The sequence below is a fragment of the Megalopta genalis genome, chromosome 3 (genome assembly GCF_051020955.1).
Source record: "Megalopta genalis isolate 19385.01 chromosome 3, iyMegGena1_principal, whole genome shotgun sequence".
In the NCBI taxonomy this organism is placed as follows: Eukaryota; Metazoa; Arthropoda; class Insecta; order Hymenoptera; family Halictidae; genus Megalopta; species Megalopta genalis.
The window spans coordinates 10763208-10781180 of record NC_135015.1 but is presented as its reverse complement, the minus strand read 5'-3'; the positions used below and the strand labels follow the sequence as shown (position 1 = coordinate 10781180).

The following is a 17973-nucleotide window of genomic DNA, read 5'->3' as shown; positions in this document are numbered from 1 at the left end:
AATTTGTTTTACGATAGCATACTGACATATGAACAGATTGTAGTGGTAGCTACGTAACCAATGCTTACATTCAGTAACCGAGCCAGTTTATTAAAAAAGAACAATTTATTCACATACAAGTTTCGATATGATCTATAATAACTAATAGCTTTATACATTCTACATTCGGAATATGAAACATGTACATCTACAGGTAACTCGTTTGCGTTCGATATCCGGGCGCACGCGATTAAAGATCATTTAAATAACATCTTGTTAAAATTTTATGAAGTTGGCACAAAATTGTGAAACGACACGTCTGAGTTGAACAATTGCACTCCTAACTACATGTACGAGTAGTAACAGTGAATGGATAACATCGAACAAAATATATGTACATTACACCTAGTAACTTTGCTATTCTGTTTAAAAAATTATCAACATACAATATATCCATATACATACATATATATATGAAGTTTTCATAGACACAATCGGATGTTTATACGACATCCAAGCGAAGATGTTAGTCGGAAATGATTCGGAATCAATCAATATCGTAACTCATTATTGGCCTAACAATAAGTGCATAGTAATGATTCGATCATTATTCCAGCTCATTGTGTTTCTGTTACAATTACACTTAATTTACATTTACGTGGTTATAGCTACACAATGATAATCATTGACATTAATCCATTAGAAATATCTATGATTAACAATGCAGGGATGAGTTACTGTGTAATTGAACGATCATTTTAATCATGGTTTAATTACTCGATAATAGATTTACATACCTATTGGCACCCGGTTTCAAGATAAACAGACTATTGTGGAACAATATATAGTTTATCAACATTCTATACGCTATCGAATGTCCGTTTAATTGCTTTTCAGTAGGACGAATTAAATATTCATATATCCAATAATAATTTGTCAAACAACTTGTTTCTTCAATTATTTCAAATAACTTAATGATGAATACTGGACTGTATTATAAAGCTAAACTGTTCAGTTTTGAGTTGATCTTATTAAAGACAGTAAAAAAATTTTTTCCTCTCAATACAATCGAAAAATTTGTTATATTAATTCCACTTGCTAGTTTGTTATGAAATTTCTGCGCCCATGTTCTAAAAATCTGTATATAGTTTAATTAATAAATATGGAGGACGTTCATGATAACATGAATATTACAAAGTTTAACATAATTCATATTACCAAATGAATTTAAAAATATATTTCACGGACTTACAAGAAAGAAATTAATTACACGATCAACAAGAAAATATATTAAAACATATACCTATTTTACAAATTTAAAAATCTAACACAACCACGAACAGATCGCTGACATATAAAATAGAATACTCGACATTTATTTTACATATCCATCTCGTGGATAAAGAACAGTAACATTCTTAAAAATCTATCAAACACGTTGCAAAACGTTAAAATCTCATTATGAATCCTAGATATGCTAATTTATAAACTCCTACTCCCATGCACGCTTCTGAATATGTACTCAAATTATAATAAAGATCTTTTAATCATCTATTTAAGATAATAAATTCTTCGCGCACGTTAATTGTTACACAACACATACATTCAACAATTTTTCAATTTTCATTTCGTTTCGTAAGACAAATAAAAGGTATGAATTATTGATTTTACGCGAAAAATCTGTATTTAAAGGTAAACACAAAGTTGTACAAACGCTCCTTCACGTTGTCCCTAATATTACTGCCCTGTGTCTTTAAATGCTTCTTAAGAACACACAAAAACTTATATATCAAATATCGTCTCGGAGTATCAAATTGAGATTCTCATGTATAATTATAATGTAAATGAATTGTCGGATACAAGCTATGCTTACGTGGGTGCATTCTGCATATGTGCGGATGCAGAATTCAAAAGGCCTATCCGCTGCTTCTGTTTTCGTTGCTCCGTCATCTAGTCGAAATTTAAATCATTATCGCATGTCAATTAATATCAATTTCTGTTATCGAAACGCAAGCTTAACACCAGAAATAGCAAACAGTAAAAGTGACTTGTTATTGAGTACTTGCTCGTAGATAAAGTATTAATTATAAAATAAAGCATACTTTTCTAGTGCTAATTGATATTATTGTTCAAGTAAGTATGTGATGCTTCGCGCTATAAAACAGAACTGATTTACCTGATCACGAAGCTCCGTGAGTTGTTGAGATAAACATTTGACTAATATTTGCGTAGATTCTAGTTGCGATTGTAAACTTCTTAATTCTATTTGTTCACCTTCTCCCTCATCTGCTGCCAAAGACTTTGCCCTCAGCCTTGGGAACCAATCCAGATTTCGATCCTGTAAAAAGTACACAGAGCTTAAAAGTTAAAGCACGGCTCAATGTTTTGAAGCTCTATGAACTATTACCTTCACCATAGCGTAGACATACGACTCAGGCCCTGTGAATTCCGTGGGATCTTTCACCTTCACCAGAACAATGAAATACAAGTAATGCCACATGTTATGCTCGTGTTTCACGTGTTCTTCGAAAGACACCGTTTTGTTATCGAAGGAAGATCTGTTCAAACCTACATAGAAAAAAGATAAATTCAAAATTACATTACATTTTTCATGCGAGGCGTATTTTTATAATTAAGGGGTTCGCCTAATTTTAACATGCACATGTAAAAGTATATAGAATCTTGAGTAAAGCAACACTTGCCGCATATGAAGCATGTATTTTTCAGTATTAACTCTTTCTGTTGTTTCTCTGATCTGAGATCGGCAAAAGTGTCAATAATAACACCAAAGATGAGATTCAGGACAATAATTATTACGATGAAGAAGAAGAGTAAGTCGTATACGACTCTGGCAACAAACAACGGTTCCTGCAATAAGATGAATGATTATTTATATTTTAAATGCTAAAATGTTTTTAGTTTCATAATTCTTCACTTACCGTACTGGAAGGAGCTCGCAGAATATCACCAATGCCACCACCGTTCCTTAAACCTTGATTTAGAGTTGTTACAATGCACATTACCAAGGAATCACATGATCGTTCTTTTAATTCTCCACCGACATTAATTACATCTTCATTTCTGTCTCTATCAGCCACTGTGTAATCACGGACATATTTTATAATTAAATCAATATGCAATATTTAAGAAATTATACACAAGTAATCTACCATAACAAACAGCTGAAATACCTTCTAAAACGTATCGAGAAACTGTTTCAGTTGCCTCACATTTTTCATTATTCACAGCATTACATGTTTCCGTATTTCCTTCCGAATATGATGCTGAAAATAATAAAAGAATGTATTACTTGTTTCTACGTATTTGGGTAGTATTATAGTACTAAAATATGCACTTACACATAATATCCTCATCGACAGACACTAAGAAATCATCTTTGAAAAACATGAAACCAATAATGGAAAACATATAAACTAAAATTAATGCCAACACAGCGGTGAGTATAATGGATCTTCCATTTCTCGTTACAGATCTGATTACATTGAGCAACGTTTCTTCACGGTAGACTACATCGAAAAGCTGAAAAAACAATTCAATTGTAAATTTATATTCAAGCGCATAAGTTACATTTAAGCATGAAAATACTTACTAAGACTGAATAGAAAAATGGATGCATAAAAATTCCAAGAACACAAAATATAAGATATGATATATGATACAAAAGTTCGACGTTTGTCACTATTTGCTCTAAGCTCCTTGTTAAAGTGCCCTGATTACCTATAATACTTATAAGATGTACAACTTTTAATACAATCTGAAACATATAATTAAAATTAGCGAGGTAAGTTTAATTAATATAACCCACGTTTGTTATAACATGTAGATTCGTGTTATTAATTTCAAAGTAAAAGATATCTCTCAATTATCTGTTAGGATTACAATAAAATATACACACCGTAAGAAAACCAAGTAACCATAAAGTCGGTTCTGGTCCTATAGAGAAAATTAATCGCAATATTGTTGACGCCACTAACGTACGTATACCAGATTCTCTTGGTAATGTAAGAACAATAACAGCAGATGAAAACATTACCGCCCAAATGAGTCCAGACAAGTGCGAACTAAGATCTAAAATAGAAAAAATATGTAGATATATGCATAAAATATTCATTAACGTTTAAAGTTAAGTACTTAAAATCTTACTGGGCACGGAATCCACAAATGGGTAAAAGAAAGCTACAATAAGGTTTATGAGTACTGCACAATTGAATAAAATATTACTCCATAATGACATGTAACTGCTCATCCAAAATAGTACTGGTTGTCCTATAACAAAAAAATATATGGTTAAACATTTGATAGAAATTTAAATTAATAATAGAATCACACAGAAATAAAAACCAAAATAGCATACCCCTAAGCTTCTTCTGCCATTTCATTTCATTGAACATGTCTTCTGTTCTCTCAAAGAAGTCTGAAACTTTCGATCCTTGATCATCCCGCTCTGTGGTGTTTAAAACTTTGATCTTTGTATCCAAAGTAATAAGTTCACAGATTTCTGGAATTGGGAATACGATCTGTTCCAAGGTTCTATCATTTCTAACAATCTAAAAAAGATTTGTTTGGTAATGTATTACTATATACATAAATAACACAAAATGTATAATTTGTCATACTTCAATTTGCGCAGTATGAGTCGCATAATATTGAAGAGCTTTATTAATCTTCGGATCCGCATTATTTTGTTCGGATGGCTTCAACATTGACGACAGTTCTTTATTATGCTGTGCTAATTGATGACATAAAATATAAATATTGTGGCCAACCTGAAAGACAGTTTGATCAGTATTGAAATATTTTTTTACAATACATTAACTATCTTTAAAAATTATTACTTCTTTAGGTGATACTCCTTCTTCTCCATCGGTAGATGAATCGTCGACATCACCATCGTCATCTAATGATTCCTGATGAAATGCGCGACACGCAACGTCTACCAATTGCTTAGGATTCATATTATATAGAATTCTCTCCGCATTCTCGCTGTCGCCTCTACTTTCCATTATAGCTAGCAATAATTTACTGGCATTGTTTTTCAATTCTAACACTAAATCCATTCGAGTCTTTCCCAAAGGATTAATATCATTCAGGATCAACGCGGTTATTATGTCTAATCCATTAGATTCATGAGTAGCAATACAGTTCTGGTTATCATGACATGGTCCCTGGCAATACTCAGTCAACGTCTCTAACGTTTGATTAATTAATGCAACATTGTGCTCATTAATATATAATCCTAGCAACCCTAATCCACCAGTGGTTGAGCCACAAATACAATCCAAGAACATAAGTGTCTCGGACACTAGATTGAAATTTGTCTTGTTATTCTGATTGCGAAGGAAATTCTATAACAACATAAAAACTTTGTTAAATAAACTTTTAATGTAACTCTAAAAAATGTACGTTATAGATTTATTACCTGCAAATCGCGATTATGATTCTCACACAGTAATTGCAGAAACCGTAAAATTGGCTGCATTACTAGTACTTTCGTACTTAATTGACCTTCGTCTCTTTCTGCACCAACTCCAGTACGTTGCCTTTCCAGTTTTTCAGCAATCATATCCTCCAATGCACTTCCTAGTGCTGCATTAGTGGTTGCATCCTCACCGGAAGCTAGATTGCGAACATTTGCAAAGGCTTGTACTGTAGACGATGCAGCTTGATTTAATTCTTCACGTAACTCATCCGTTATTACGATTCCGTTAGGTTTAGCTACATATAAAACAGATATTATGTAAGTAAATATTAATAAAAATAATTGGAATATAATCTTATCATACCTGATGTCCGTTTCCTTGAGATTTTTTCTATTTCCTTACTTTGCTCCTTGTCTTCATGAGCCTTAGCTGCTATATCGGACGTGTTCACTGTTACAGTAGACTTTATCTCTTGCTGTGAATCCTTCATTTTGTCATAAAACACCTACAAATTTTTAATGACAATCGGAAGTAATAAATGAATGATTGTCAATGTGGTTGTCAACTCACGATTAGGAAAAGTATGGGGCTGGTAATGAGGCTCTTTAAAGAGCTAACATACCTTGAAAAATGACTGGCTCAAGTCATCACCCATTAATTTATTAAACACGCTCTTTTGTATGATAGGATTTCCACCTTCTAGTAACGCAATACCAAGTTCTATAGCTTCCACAAATATGCTTGGAGAATGGACACTTTTGATTACTAATTCAACCACCAAGTCTGATGCACCCTCTCGATCAAGATGACTCTGTATTTCATGCAATGTCCTGCCTGCCCGGCTCAGAAGTTTGGCTGCAGAGAATTGAATATTTAATAAATACATGCGGTATGAGAGCGAAACAAGTAATTTGTTAGATATTTATTTGTACCCCCTGGTCCATGCGTAACTGGTGCAGAGTGGGAAACTCCGATTTCTACGTTCTCTGGCTTTTGTATGAAAGATTTTCCAAAGTAGCGAGCCAAAAGATTGTGCCTTAATACATCTCCCTGGAGAAAAGGAAACAGAATGTATATTAGTATAGTGAATTATGGCTTGATTAACTGCGATGTACCAATACATCGTGCAGAATTGAATAAAAATCCAGTATGATTCAAAGGGTATCGCCGTGCATCGTTTGCAATATATTATAAAAATGATTACCTAGTCTTTCGTCTAATAATACAAATAGATAAATTGTGTATTTACATTATCTGTGCACTAAAGTATCAGAGATATTTGTGCGGTTCGTATAATGTCTATAAGAAATCCTAATTAACTTTACATTTTGGTAAAATGCGATACTAACACTAATTTGTCAGAACAATCAGACTTGTAAAAAATATTATATACGTTTTGAAAAAATGCACAACACTAAAGATTAGTACGATTCAGGTACTTGGAAACTTTTGGGTAGAGTATGAAAAGTTAAAATGTACATCATTACCAAAAGAAAAGGATTGATTACGTATATGGGAGCAGCAAAATTAATAAAGTTCTTCATATAAAATTATCTATATTACGTGTGCCAATATATACAGCAATTAGTCAAATAAAAATGAAAATATCCACAAAACGACTTATGTAAATAGATACTTTAAATATTTAATAGCTTTATTTTTATATTTTGTACTGCTGCTCTCATTCTGTTAAAGATACACCTAAAACGTTGTAATTGCTAAGAATAAGGTATCTAATGACGTATTGGTACACCCTGTCTGTAAAAGAAGTGTATATACATGTTTAAATATAATAAATTGTCTTATTTCTATTTCTAAACTCTATGCCCATACTGAAATGTATTTAGAAAGAGGTATTTTATACTACATATAATATATGGTATGCTATATTTTTATAAATTTTGATTCACGACAAGTTGAACATTTTTCAACTTATTTAGAAATCCACTAAAACATCTATTTCAACCGTCCACATTCTAAACAAAAATTCAACACTGTCTCGACAACTGAGTCTCCCATCGTAAATCAGAATTACGTTATATATAAAATCTAATATCTATTCTATGCTTACGTTATGTTCACTAAAAAAACGTAACAAGAGAAGATAATTTAAAAAGCAGAGCACGAACTTAGTAAATGTAAGAAAATTGTTCAAGCACATGCAAAAGGAACTTACACAACGTACATTATTTTTGTACTTATACAGATTTCATTGATTGCATCATATAATATAATATAGTGAGTTTTTTACAAGCAGCAAATAATAAAAGTGTGTTTAAGTATGCATTTTTCATACACTTGAAAGATATAAATATTTATTGTGGTTTCAATATATTAAACCACAGTGACAAACTTTTTATTTATTAGTTGGATAGATGGATAACCGTGTACATACACACTTGTGATAATTAATGATGTTCAATATAGAAAATTTTATAAATATACAGTGTAAATTGTAAAAAACGACACATTTACTATTTCTGATGACTTTAAAATGTAAAAAAGTTTGAAAAAAAATACTAAATACTGAAGTTGAAAAAAAAATTATTATTTTTCGTTGCGCTTACTTATCTTTATCAAAAACTTCCTAATACACGTTAATATGATGTTATACACTTTTAGTTTTTCTCTCAATCACAAAGCTATTGGGAGATTAGTAGAAATTTTAAGAAAACAATAATATCAGTTTGAGTACAATTGTTTTCCTCCAAAATCCTATAGATAAATAATATATAGAAGGAATTAAAAGTTGTACAAAAAAGTATTGTTGTCTTTTCAAAGAAGACCTTAGTGCAAAGAGTTAAATGTGTGCTTCTTGTAATTCACACTGTATACATATAATATTATAGCGATAAAGTGATGGTGAGAAAAATTCTCAAAAATAGAAATCAAATTGGTATTTCCAATTTATATACGTTGTGCCCACAAATTACCGTTGTTATCTACTTTTAATTTTTACCCGCTCTTGCTGAGTCATATGACGAGTCTCAGACTCGTCGACACAGTCTGTTCCGACTTGTGGCTCGGTCTGCTGTTCTGTTTCTTCTTCTGCCGAAACACCTTCGTTCTTCGTTTGCAGCATGAAAACATCTTTACCTACATATCTATTCTACGAAACCTACTCACCCACTGTTTATTTAACTCTCTATGGCGTATTTCAGAAAAGCTTAATTGCATCTTATCTCATTTGCGGTCTCTATGTTGCCAACTAAAGAAACTTTTAATGTATATAGTATTGCGTACTGATCATCTAAAGTGCCGTGAAACATATGGGCATTTAGCTTTTCGGCAAACATGTAAAATACAAGTGGGTATGGAAACACAAATTTTCGTAAACTTTTACGTTCAACTAGAACTCGAAACGGTAACACGTTTAATCAATAATACGTGGTGGGGTGCTAATTAACGGTATCGAATCCTCATCCAGTGGGACTTGCTCTAGAAACTGTGTAATATAGAATTCATTAAAATATGGTTATTTATTTCTGAAATCTATCTTTGATGTGATCCAACCACATACATATTTAGCCTTTTACATGAATAAATGTTACGATTCTAATAAGATATTCCCTAACTATAATTCTTCTCATTAACGTCTCGCAGTTACTACAACGTTTATAAAATACTATAGTAATAAGAATAACATAATTTAATCACAAAGATTACATTTACATTTCTAATTGCACGCATAATTATTTACCATAGAAATGTTACTTCAATAAGCAACAAACATTAAACATATCAGGAGGATTCGTCACCACTAATTAATAATTATAACATTTCTTGAGAAACAACTGAATGCCCTTTTCCACATTATCGTGTCTTTCTGTATGATAATGATTATTGTAGATCATGCAAAACACAATTCTGTGAAACTCACTTTTTCTCCATATTCGGGGTCTATAGCCATCATTTCTCTCAGAGTCCTTAACACCTTTACACATAATTTCTCCTCCTTTTCTTCGAGTAACTTTTCCGTGTGTTTGATTAATCTAAAGAAAAGAAAAGAAAGGAATGAAAAGAAATATATAAGTTAATTTACACCGAAAAATTACCGTCGAATAAAACCGCCATTTTCACATCTTCTTCTTGCATCTGTTGCTGCTGGGAACAATAATTCTGGTCGATAGAGAATGTCCACTAACAAAGACAATTCTGACTGCACCAATGGCTTCAATTGCTCTTCTAGTAGTGACACTATATCTTGTAAACCTTCTATTATACTTCGGTCCAAACGCATTAGCTAAATAAACATTAATTATCCGACATTAATTTCATATATAAATAATCATTATTTCTATTATACAATCAACCTCTTCTATAATGCAGATTACTAGCTCCTTAGTCGGAGACTTTCAGTATCTTATTTCGTACAGTGCATTTTAAGATATACTACTTGAGGTTTTACAATATTACAAAGCCGTACAAACTTAAAATACCTCTCAGTTAATTGTCACTTGAGGCTTCTAATACTTTAATAATATTGTATAATATGCTCATAATATTAATATGTCACCTTATTTCAATACCAACACATGTTTTGATCTTCGGCAAATCTACGCTACGTATCCTTTACCAATTACATTGTTCAATAAATTTTTATTTTATTCCAGACTTCTAACTTTCAATTGAGTATACCAAAATTAATAAAAAAGATTTTTGAAAATTAGGAACTCAGATATGTATTGAACAATGTTATCAGCTTTAAAACACTAACTTTTTTAAGCTGTGCCAAACTAACAAAATGCTAAATTCTAATGAGTGACTTTTACCTCATCCTTAGTATCCTCATCAATTAAGTCACTCTAGATATTTGAAGATTGAATCTATTATAAATTGATTAAATATTTTATGTTTAAACTAGTAACATTTGAAAGCTTAAATAAATTCTAAATAATATATATTATTACCTGGCTTTGAGTGCGTTCTATTTTTGGTTGTTTAGCAGCTTGAAGCCATTTGCTTGTTTGTCTACTGAGCATTGCTGCTTTATTAAACATAGAAGCAACCTGGCCTTCCAAGTCTGTTGGTATGGCTATCCCTCTACCCTTAGCTATTAAAAAAAGAAAAAATTCTTAATAAAATAACCAAAAAAATTGATTTAATGCTAGAATAATATTTTAATAAGTTTCGATAAATATTTATCGTATTAAAATAATGTTTACTCACCTACATCGGACAATGTTCTTATACAATTTTCCACATTGAATCTTTGACCAGCATTTAACCATGCACATTGTGATACTTTAAAAGCTGCATGTAGCAACTGAACAAATATAGGCTGTCGTGTCTGTTATAAAAATCCCAAAAATTTATATTAATAATGTTAAAAAAATAATCAATCATTTAAAATATTAGAATCATAAATCTAATATACAAAAATGTATTATATTCCTAGAATTTGTATTATTATTGTATTATTTATATATTTTTGTATTTTCTTGTGTATACCAAGCCTTTCAACGCAGAGTCTGTTATATGTATAATAATCCAAAGTGCATAAAAAGTATGTATTCGTTTCAATATATTAAAGAATTTTGTATTAGTTGTGTTATTTTCTGCATTCAATATAACACACTCATTGCCAAGCAATCTCAATAAGGAGATTTATAAATATTCGCAGATTCATGCTGCAGAAAGTATAGAAGAATAGAAATGTTCGAAAAGCACGTAAATTATAAAAAAATTTTAATATACAGAATAAAACAACACTTGTGGTTAGTATTTTTGATAATCTAAATAACTAGCTCACAATTTACTCATTAAGTACAGTGAATGTGTTAATATAATTCTGTAATAATACATATTATCATTTCTATTTAAAAATCTTTAACCAGAAACGGAAGAATATGTTTCTTCTTCACAATTTTTCTTACTTCATGCTATTGCACTTTACATATTTGTGTTATTATATTATAATACATGTACAAGAAGTGTTTCATACTGGTGAATCACATATATTATAACAGAAAATGTATACATGGTAGGGCAGAAATGGAAATACGATCGAAATAGAGATGATTCTAGGTAAAAGAATGAATAACAAATTTAATATACTAGTATATCTTTACGAAGAATCATATCCACTCCGATTATCGCCTACCTCTGTACATATATATAAACCCAAAAATCTATTCATCAATTGAAGTTTCACAACTAATTTCATTCTCTAGCATCATGTCCCCATGTACCATGTTAGTATAACTGTGTATTTACATGTGCTCGGTACCGATTCAGCATTTTTAACTGGATACTCACATAGCCAGTAAGATCATTATCAGTATTCCGGTCACTCTCCTTGATGCTCCAATATAGTCTAGCCTCGTGCAGATGTTTCTATTAGTAAATCAACCCACCACCATATAGACCCAGCACCCAGACCCAGTAAACCAATGTTGATGAGTCAAAGAAGGCCAGGTGTAGCATGCCAAAAACACAGAACATGCCGCTGATGCAATCACCAATTACCAAGTACACATCAAAAATTATATTACCGTTACGGTAATCAATTTATGAATACGTTCTGGCCTACCATATTATAATAAGCAAAATAAATAAAAAATAAATCAAAAATATATATCAATAAAACAAGAACATAAGAAGTAAATGTATTTAAATAAAGGCTAATATCTTTACGTGTTCGTGATATGTACTTGGTTTCAAAGAAAACTCAAATTAATGTGTTTTTCATGCAAAGCAAGAAATAATCAGAAAAAATAATCAGTGTTTGCATAGATTTCGCGCGGAATTAAGTATGTATCAATTGTGATGTGTATTCTTACAATATGTCAACCTATTTAATTGTACTCGTATGGCAGAGATTAAGTGTCTCCAAGTACTTTCACATAGTACTATTATAGTTATGATCTATTGTTGTACAAGTCATATTCTTTACCTAAGCTTCTTTTTACATGAGTACAGAGCTCAAGTTTCTTACATTAAGTAAGACTAGCAGTTTCAGATTTCATTCTAATTACCTCAATTTCCATGAACTTCAGTATTGTAATGAAACACAATAATTGTTTGAGTTTATATGTACTATTCAATTTCATATTCATAAAATTATAACAATGACCACAAAAGGATAAAAGCACCTTTCCTATAAAAATCTACATGAACATTTCTTCAGAAGAAACATCAATTTTTATGAATTTGGTGTATGTATATTTTTGTGCAAAATTGAAAAATTATCCAAAGTTTAAAACATTAAGCCACAGTTCCCTCGCAGGATTAACCATAAAATATGATGTTCTGTAAAAGTACAACTAGTTGTGCTTTAATTAAGATCACATAAATACATTTAAGTAAAGATGACTTTCTTTGAATTCCATAAATATTTATGTATGTATTGATGTGCTCACATACTCAAAAAAGGTGCCATATTCACCACACAAATATTAACGTTAACTTGAAAGTTTCTGTTAGAGGCTTGTATTGATTACACCGTAAATTTAGTATAATGTATGTATTCGTGAAAATAGTATACAGAAACTAAAATTATAAATTTAACATAAAATACGTAACCAAAAAAATACGGTACCTGCACTGTAGTACTCTGATCTGAAAACGGACTGCTAAAGAACGTTGTAATGATATTCATTAGGCAACCTGTCACATAGTTTTCCAGAAAGGTATCAGCATGTTCACGATCATGCGTGGCAGTTGCTATTATACCCATGTCTACAATAAAAGACTTTTCAAACAACGACCACATATGATTCGAGGTGTAAATTTCTTTCATTTCCACTTCTGTGTCAATATAACAATGATTAAGGAAATTTATATATGCTTCTTTGACCTAAAAGGCAGATCAATTTTTAAAAACCTATCATCTATAAAGACAGATTCTCTGACGACATAAAGACTTACTTCTGGTATGCAATCTGGATGTGATACCATAGCAACAATATCATCCAATGGTAAAAGACTGTGGCATTTAATTTCTGTATTGACATTTTTACCCATCGTACAACAAGCTAATAATTTTACTAATTCTACATGATACCTAAAAAGATGATGATATAAATTATACAGTATAAGAAAAATGATTCGAATGGGTTATGTGTGTGATGTACATGTATGATATTTACTTTAGTAGACTACTTTCATCCATTCTGTGCCTTTCAGATCTCATCATTTCCACAAAGTGATTAAAAGAAGCTCTGTCGTTGTAAAAGACAAGAACATCTTCACCAGATTGAACCATCTACGAAATCATTATGTTTTAAAAATACATTAAAACCTTTGCTTAGAATAATAAAATTAATTACTCACTTCTTGCATCACCATTTCCTGACATTTTCTGATGAACTGATTCTCAGCTTTTACTATTGTTTGAAGAAATTTCAGATACTGTACATGCTTCCCATGAGTTTCTATACAATGCACAAAATGTTGTATAACCTTAGCGCTCACTTCATTGCACAATGTGGAATTGTCTTGAAAAATGCTGCACACTGTCTGCGCTTCGCGTATACCAGGATTCAGGAACAAGTCCAGTTGCTTATGCAATAAAACCTGATTTTGTTGATTGCCTAAACAAAAATTCTGTAGAAAATCATGCGCTAATCGCATCAACTCGTTCATTCGAACATCCTCTTTGGTATCATATGGAACTTGTAGTAAGTCTAAGACAACAGTGTGTACTCCAACGTTGCGTAAAAGTCTTTGCTCGTGTTTTCGTGGCTTGAATTGACCACCTATCGTTTGAATGCATAGTTTGTTCATACGAATTAATATTTGCTGTATCTTTTTATATTCTTCAGCTTGGTCTGCGGGTAACGGAGGACCAATGTCTAAGTCTATAGCAGATCCTATAATTGTAAATATTATTTATTTTTATCCATTAAATACAATCTTATATTATAAACTTATTACCTTTCTTATCGGACGTTGATAATTGAGGTGGTGCTTTGCGAGGTGTAGATCCATCATCTTCTTCATCCTTGCTTTTCTTCTTTTTACCGCCGCCATGTTCTTCGGCCGCTTTAGATTTGTACACCCAAAGCTCAGACTTTTCAACCGACTGTCGCAACACATCTAAATCCGACTTAATTTGTTTATAAGACTCAACATCGCTATCAGACACCAATAATTGTACCTATTCATTGAATAGATAATATATGTATAGAATATTTATATTTAGTACTATTTTTATTTTCTATGTGAAAGAGATAGCATAACGTACTTGTTTAAACGCTTGCAAAACTTCTTGTCTTTGACTAAAATGTCTGAAGAGCAAGTGTAATGCTCCAGAAACTAATGGAGGATAGTCATGCATTGCCAAATGAAGCAAGACACGCAGAAATGTCTTACCACCTTGACCATCCAGATCTAGCGCTGCACACTCTTCACTAAAACATGTTTTCTATGAAATATTTCTCTGATATTTAAATAAAAACATTAAGTAATGTGTTACCTGCTTCCAAATATACCCTCTGCTTGAGTCCCAATTAATTCCAAATCAATAGTTTTTTGACCAAGATTTACATCGCCAGATGCTTTCTCAGTTTCGTCGAATTCTTGTTTAAAGATGCTTAATAAACAGGAAATTCTGTAGTCTAATCGGACGTCAAGAATAAACTGTAAGATTTCAATTATTTTCAACTTTGTGTCCATCACCAATGGGTATTCTTTCTGTGATAGTGGTTTCGGCCTCGGAGATGTACTTCCACCTAAAACTTGTCCGGCTGAACCCAATGTCAAACTTGTCATTACTGCTCCCATATCTCCGATACATCTTAGTACTCCACCCTCGGCTGTTAAAAGTACATTTGTCACTATATTTTTTTGATATATCACATAAGAATGATTAAACGTAATTTTATTATATATTATCATAGTTATCATATTTATAAATATGCATATAAGTAGGGTTCAATTAAAGGCGTAGACATTAAATGAAATTTTGAAAAAATGATGTTGGGAGTACACAAAAATTAGAAAAATATCTCTATTAACATATATGAAACGTAGAACATGTAAGGGGGAAAATAAGTGTGCATTTAATAAAATTAATGTGGTTCAATTGACAAAAACCCTTTAAACATAAAGTTAAAGATAAACAGTCATTTTAAGACCATTACTTAAGGAATCTGCAACTACCATTAATTTGTAGTTATGCATTACCTGTTTCCTTAGACTCCATAGACTCAGCTTTAGAAGTTTTTAGAAGAAGTCAGTTAATTACATTTATATGTGCATACTTGGTACATGTATTTGTATCATTGGGTATACTATTCTACAAAGTTTTAATTGTGCATAAATACTACATGGAATATATTATTAGCACTTTTAAATGGGTATATTTATGAGCAAAATTATGTTATGATATGTTATGATATGATATATCATAAATAGTCATATATATATATATATATATATATATATAGTCATATATACAAAACACACCATATTCACAAAATTAGTTTATGTACAAGAAATATTATTACTATATATCACAAACTTACAGTCAATATCACCAGTAGGAATCTTTCTCTCCGGGGTATCATTATCTGAAATACAATCCAAAATACTTAGCAGCGTTTTAGTTAGTCTCAACAGATCACTGAAACTATAGAATCCAAAATAAATTAGATCACGTGCCAGTTTAACGACCTGAAATTAATTAAAAAATTTAACTACTTATGTTGCTTGGAGAATAATATGTAGTGCATACGTAATTTGATCTTCTTACTTCAAATGTAAGTTTATTTTGTTCTTGGTCTGCAAACGACCACATTTTTGCAACTACGTTGCATAAATAATCTTCCACGAACATTATAGTCGCACTAAATTTAGCACGAACGACTTCTTTATTTTGATCCCGCATTCTGTTCGCGTCATAGCTAAAATTAAAAAATGCATTAAATAAATCTTTCTTAACGCGTATAATTAATTCTCGTCTTGCATAATTTAGCATTTTTACATACTCATTAATACTCATTTTCGAAGGAATTTCAGACCACAAGCGAGCATACTTCACAGGAGTCACTTGCTCCTGAGGGTCTCTATCAACGTGTAAGTGTAACATGAGTCGACAGAATGATGCACGCAACTCGTATGGCACTGTTTCATCTTCCATGCACCTAAATATTGAATTAGAAGTTTCTTCTGTGATACAGTATTAACACAACTGCTTTAGAAATAAAACGTGTTCAACTTACTTCAGTATAAGACCAATATCTAAATGCGGTGATAAATTATTCAAAGCTAGATACTGTCTGTTGAGGCACATATTGCTAAAAAGATTTAACTGATGTCTATAATAGTCTAATATTGCTATATCTTGAACACTGCCTAATTTTGCTCCCCTTGATAACTCATTTAAAGACATTGACTTCTGTAAATGGCATTGCTCACATTAGAAACTTCAAAAAATTTCAGACACATATTATTGTACTTGTACATAGATGCTAACCGTTGCATTCTTCCATAGAAGAAATACTTCTAGTTCCTCGACAACAGTAATTTGTGATTCACCATTCTCTTGTTTCTCGTCAAGTTCCTCTACCTCAACCTGAGTTTTCATCATCCTAAGAAATTAATTATATATCAACATGTATCAACGAAACGATTACTGTTAAGAAAATTTATATACTTTACCTAGTTTCTAATAATATATCTTTATTCTTTTCACTTAATACGCTCTTGCAAATTAACTCCTGGGTCACAGCTATTGCCTTTTTATTAGAAATACATAAGTCCGACAAGTAATCTAAAAATCTGGATTCCCAATTATGCATATTCTTCCTAACAAGACCCACGAACGTTTCAATTTCTGCAGCTGTAATATGCTTCTCTAACAACTTTCTATTGTTATGTAAGAGTGCAGTGATCGTGTCCTCTGCTAAGATGTCGTATCCGATTTGTTTTTGCATGAAAGCAAAGTGTTTGGCAATATATTCCTAGATGATAAGAATTGCATTAATAATATGTGGATTGAACTGCATCTAGTATCTAAGCAGAATACCTGATTTTTCCTGTAATCTTGTTGTGACAGTCTTAAAATTCGGTAACACAAACGAAACATATATTTATATGGTGCATGCCTAGGATCGTTCAATTCCTCTATTCTAAGAAATGGTCCCTCACCTTCAGCAGACTCTAAGAATGGAGCCTGCGAATCATAAGTTTTAGATCCACAAATCGAAGAAGAAAAGTGTCGTTAAGAAGAAAAATTAAAGTACCTGAAGTATTTTAAACAATTGACCGAGTATATATTGTTCTCTTAGTAACTTCTGCCGGTCCCTTACCGCATTAGTAACAATTAACTCTAAAGCTTCAGACTTATTCTGCTCGTTCTCTAGCCCAGCTATGAAGTACACTATATCCTGCAGTAAACTAGTAACAGCTCGTCTTTCGTTGTGGGAGATCGTGCCTATTTCCAATTTACCACTTATTCCAGCTAAAACTTTACATGCATCGTTTGCGAAATCAAGGTCTCGCACTTCAACAGGCGACACAGACCTCAAAGCAAACGCTTCCTTGTCCTCTTTGTTAATTGCACAACCCACCTTACAGAAGAATTATGTATATTAAAATATTTCTGAGC

General features: G+C 31.7%; 1 protein-coding gene across 10 annotated transcripts in view; it reads right to left on the bottom strand.

Moving 5' to 3' along the window:
* Window positions 1–69: 69 nt before the first annotated feature.
* The window catches only part of LOC117229669 (Ryanodine receptor), a 55872-nt gene continuing 37968 nt past the window's right edge, over window positions 70–17973 (bottom strand). The window contains exons 9-48 of one of the 10 annotated variants that reach the window (XM_033486294.2): window positions 17609–17935; window positions 17392–17538; window positions 17025–17326; window positions 16840–16954; window positions 16586–16761; window positions 16352–16507; window positions 16117–16267; window positions 15890–16037; window positions 15549–15575; window positions 14839–15178; window positions 14608–14773; window positions 14298–14520; window positions 13695–14233; window positions 13511–13626; window positions 13290–13425; window positions 12961–13218; window positions 11679–11756; window positions 10590–10710; window positions 10331–10473; window positions 10193–10225; window positions 9476–9663; window positions 9301–9412; window positions 8380–8487; window positions 6353–6470; window positions 6043–6275; window positions 5784–5925; window positions 5420–5715; window positions 4836–5345; window positions 4617–4766; window positions 4355–4547; window positions 4144–4266; window positions 3896–4068; window positions 3590–3754; window positions 3339–3519; window positions 3171–3263; window positions 2919–3076; window positions 2682–2847; window positions 2387–2547; window positions 2156–2317; window positions 70–1929 (exon numbers count right to left, since the gene is read on the bottom strand). In XM_033486294.2, coding sequence (XP_033342185.2) covers window positions 1849–1929; window positions 2156–2317; window positions 2387–2547; window positions 2682–2847; window positions 2919–3076; window positions 3171–3263; window positions 3339–3519; window positions 3590–3754; window positions 3896–4068; window positions 4144–4266; window positions 4355–4547; window positions 4617–4766; window positions 4836–5345; window positions 5420–5715; window positions 5784–5925; window positions 6043–6275; window positions 6353–6470; window positions 8380–8487; window positions 9301–9412; window positions 9476–9663; window positions 10193–10225; window positions 10331–10473; window positions 10590–10710; window positions 11679–11756; window positions 12961–13218; window positions 13290–13425; window positions 13511–13626; window positions 13695–14233; window positions 14298–14520; window positions 14608–14773; window positions 14839–15178; window positions 15549–15575; window positions 15890–16037; window positions 16117–16267; window positions 16352–16507; window positions 16586–16761; window positions 16840–16954; window positions 17025–17326; window positions 17392–17538; window positions 17609–17935 — 7215 coding nt within the window. In that variant the 3' untranslated portion in view covers window positions 70–1848. The remainder of the gene's footprint in view (window positions 1930–2155; window positions 2318–2386; window positions 2548–2681; window positions 2848–2918; window positions 3077–3170; window positions 3264–3338; window positions 3520–3589; window positions 3755–3895; window positions 4069–4143; window positions 4267–4354; window positions 4548–4616; window positions 4767–4835; window positions 5346–5419; window positions 5716–5783; window positions 5926–6042; window positions 6276–6352; window positions 6471–8379; window positions 8488–9300; window positions 9413–9475; window positions 9664–10192; window positions 10226–10330; window positions 10474–10589; window positions 10711–11678; window positions 11757–12960; window positions 13219–13289; window positions 13426–13510; window positions 13627–13694; window positions 14234–14297; window positions 14521–14607; window positions 14774–14838; window positions 15179–15548; window positions 15576–15889; window positions 16038–16116; window positions 16268–16351; window positions 16508–16585; window positions 16762–16839; window positions 16955–17024; window positions 17327–17391; window positions 17539–17608; window positions 17936–17973) is intronic. The other 9 variants (XM_076520029.1, XM_076520027.1, XM_076520028.1 and 6 more) reach the window with 9 other exon arrangements.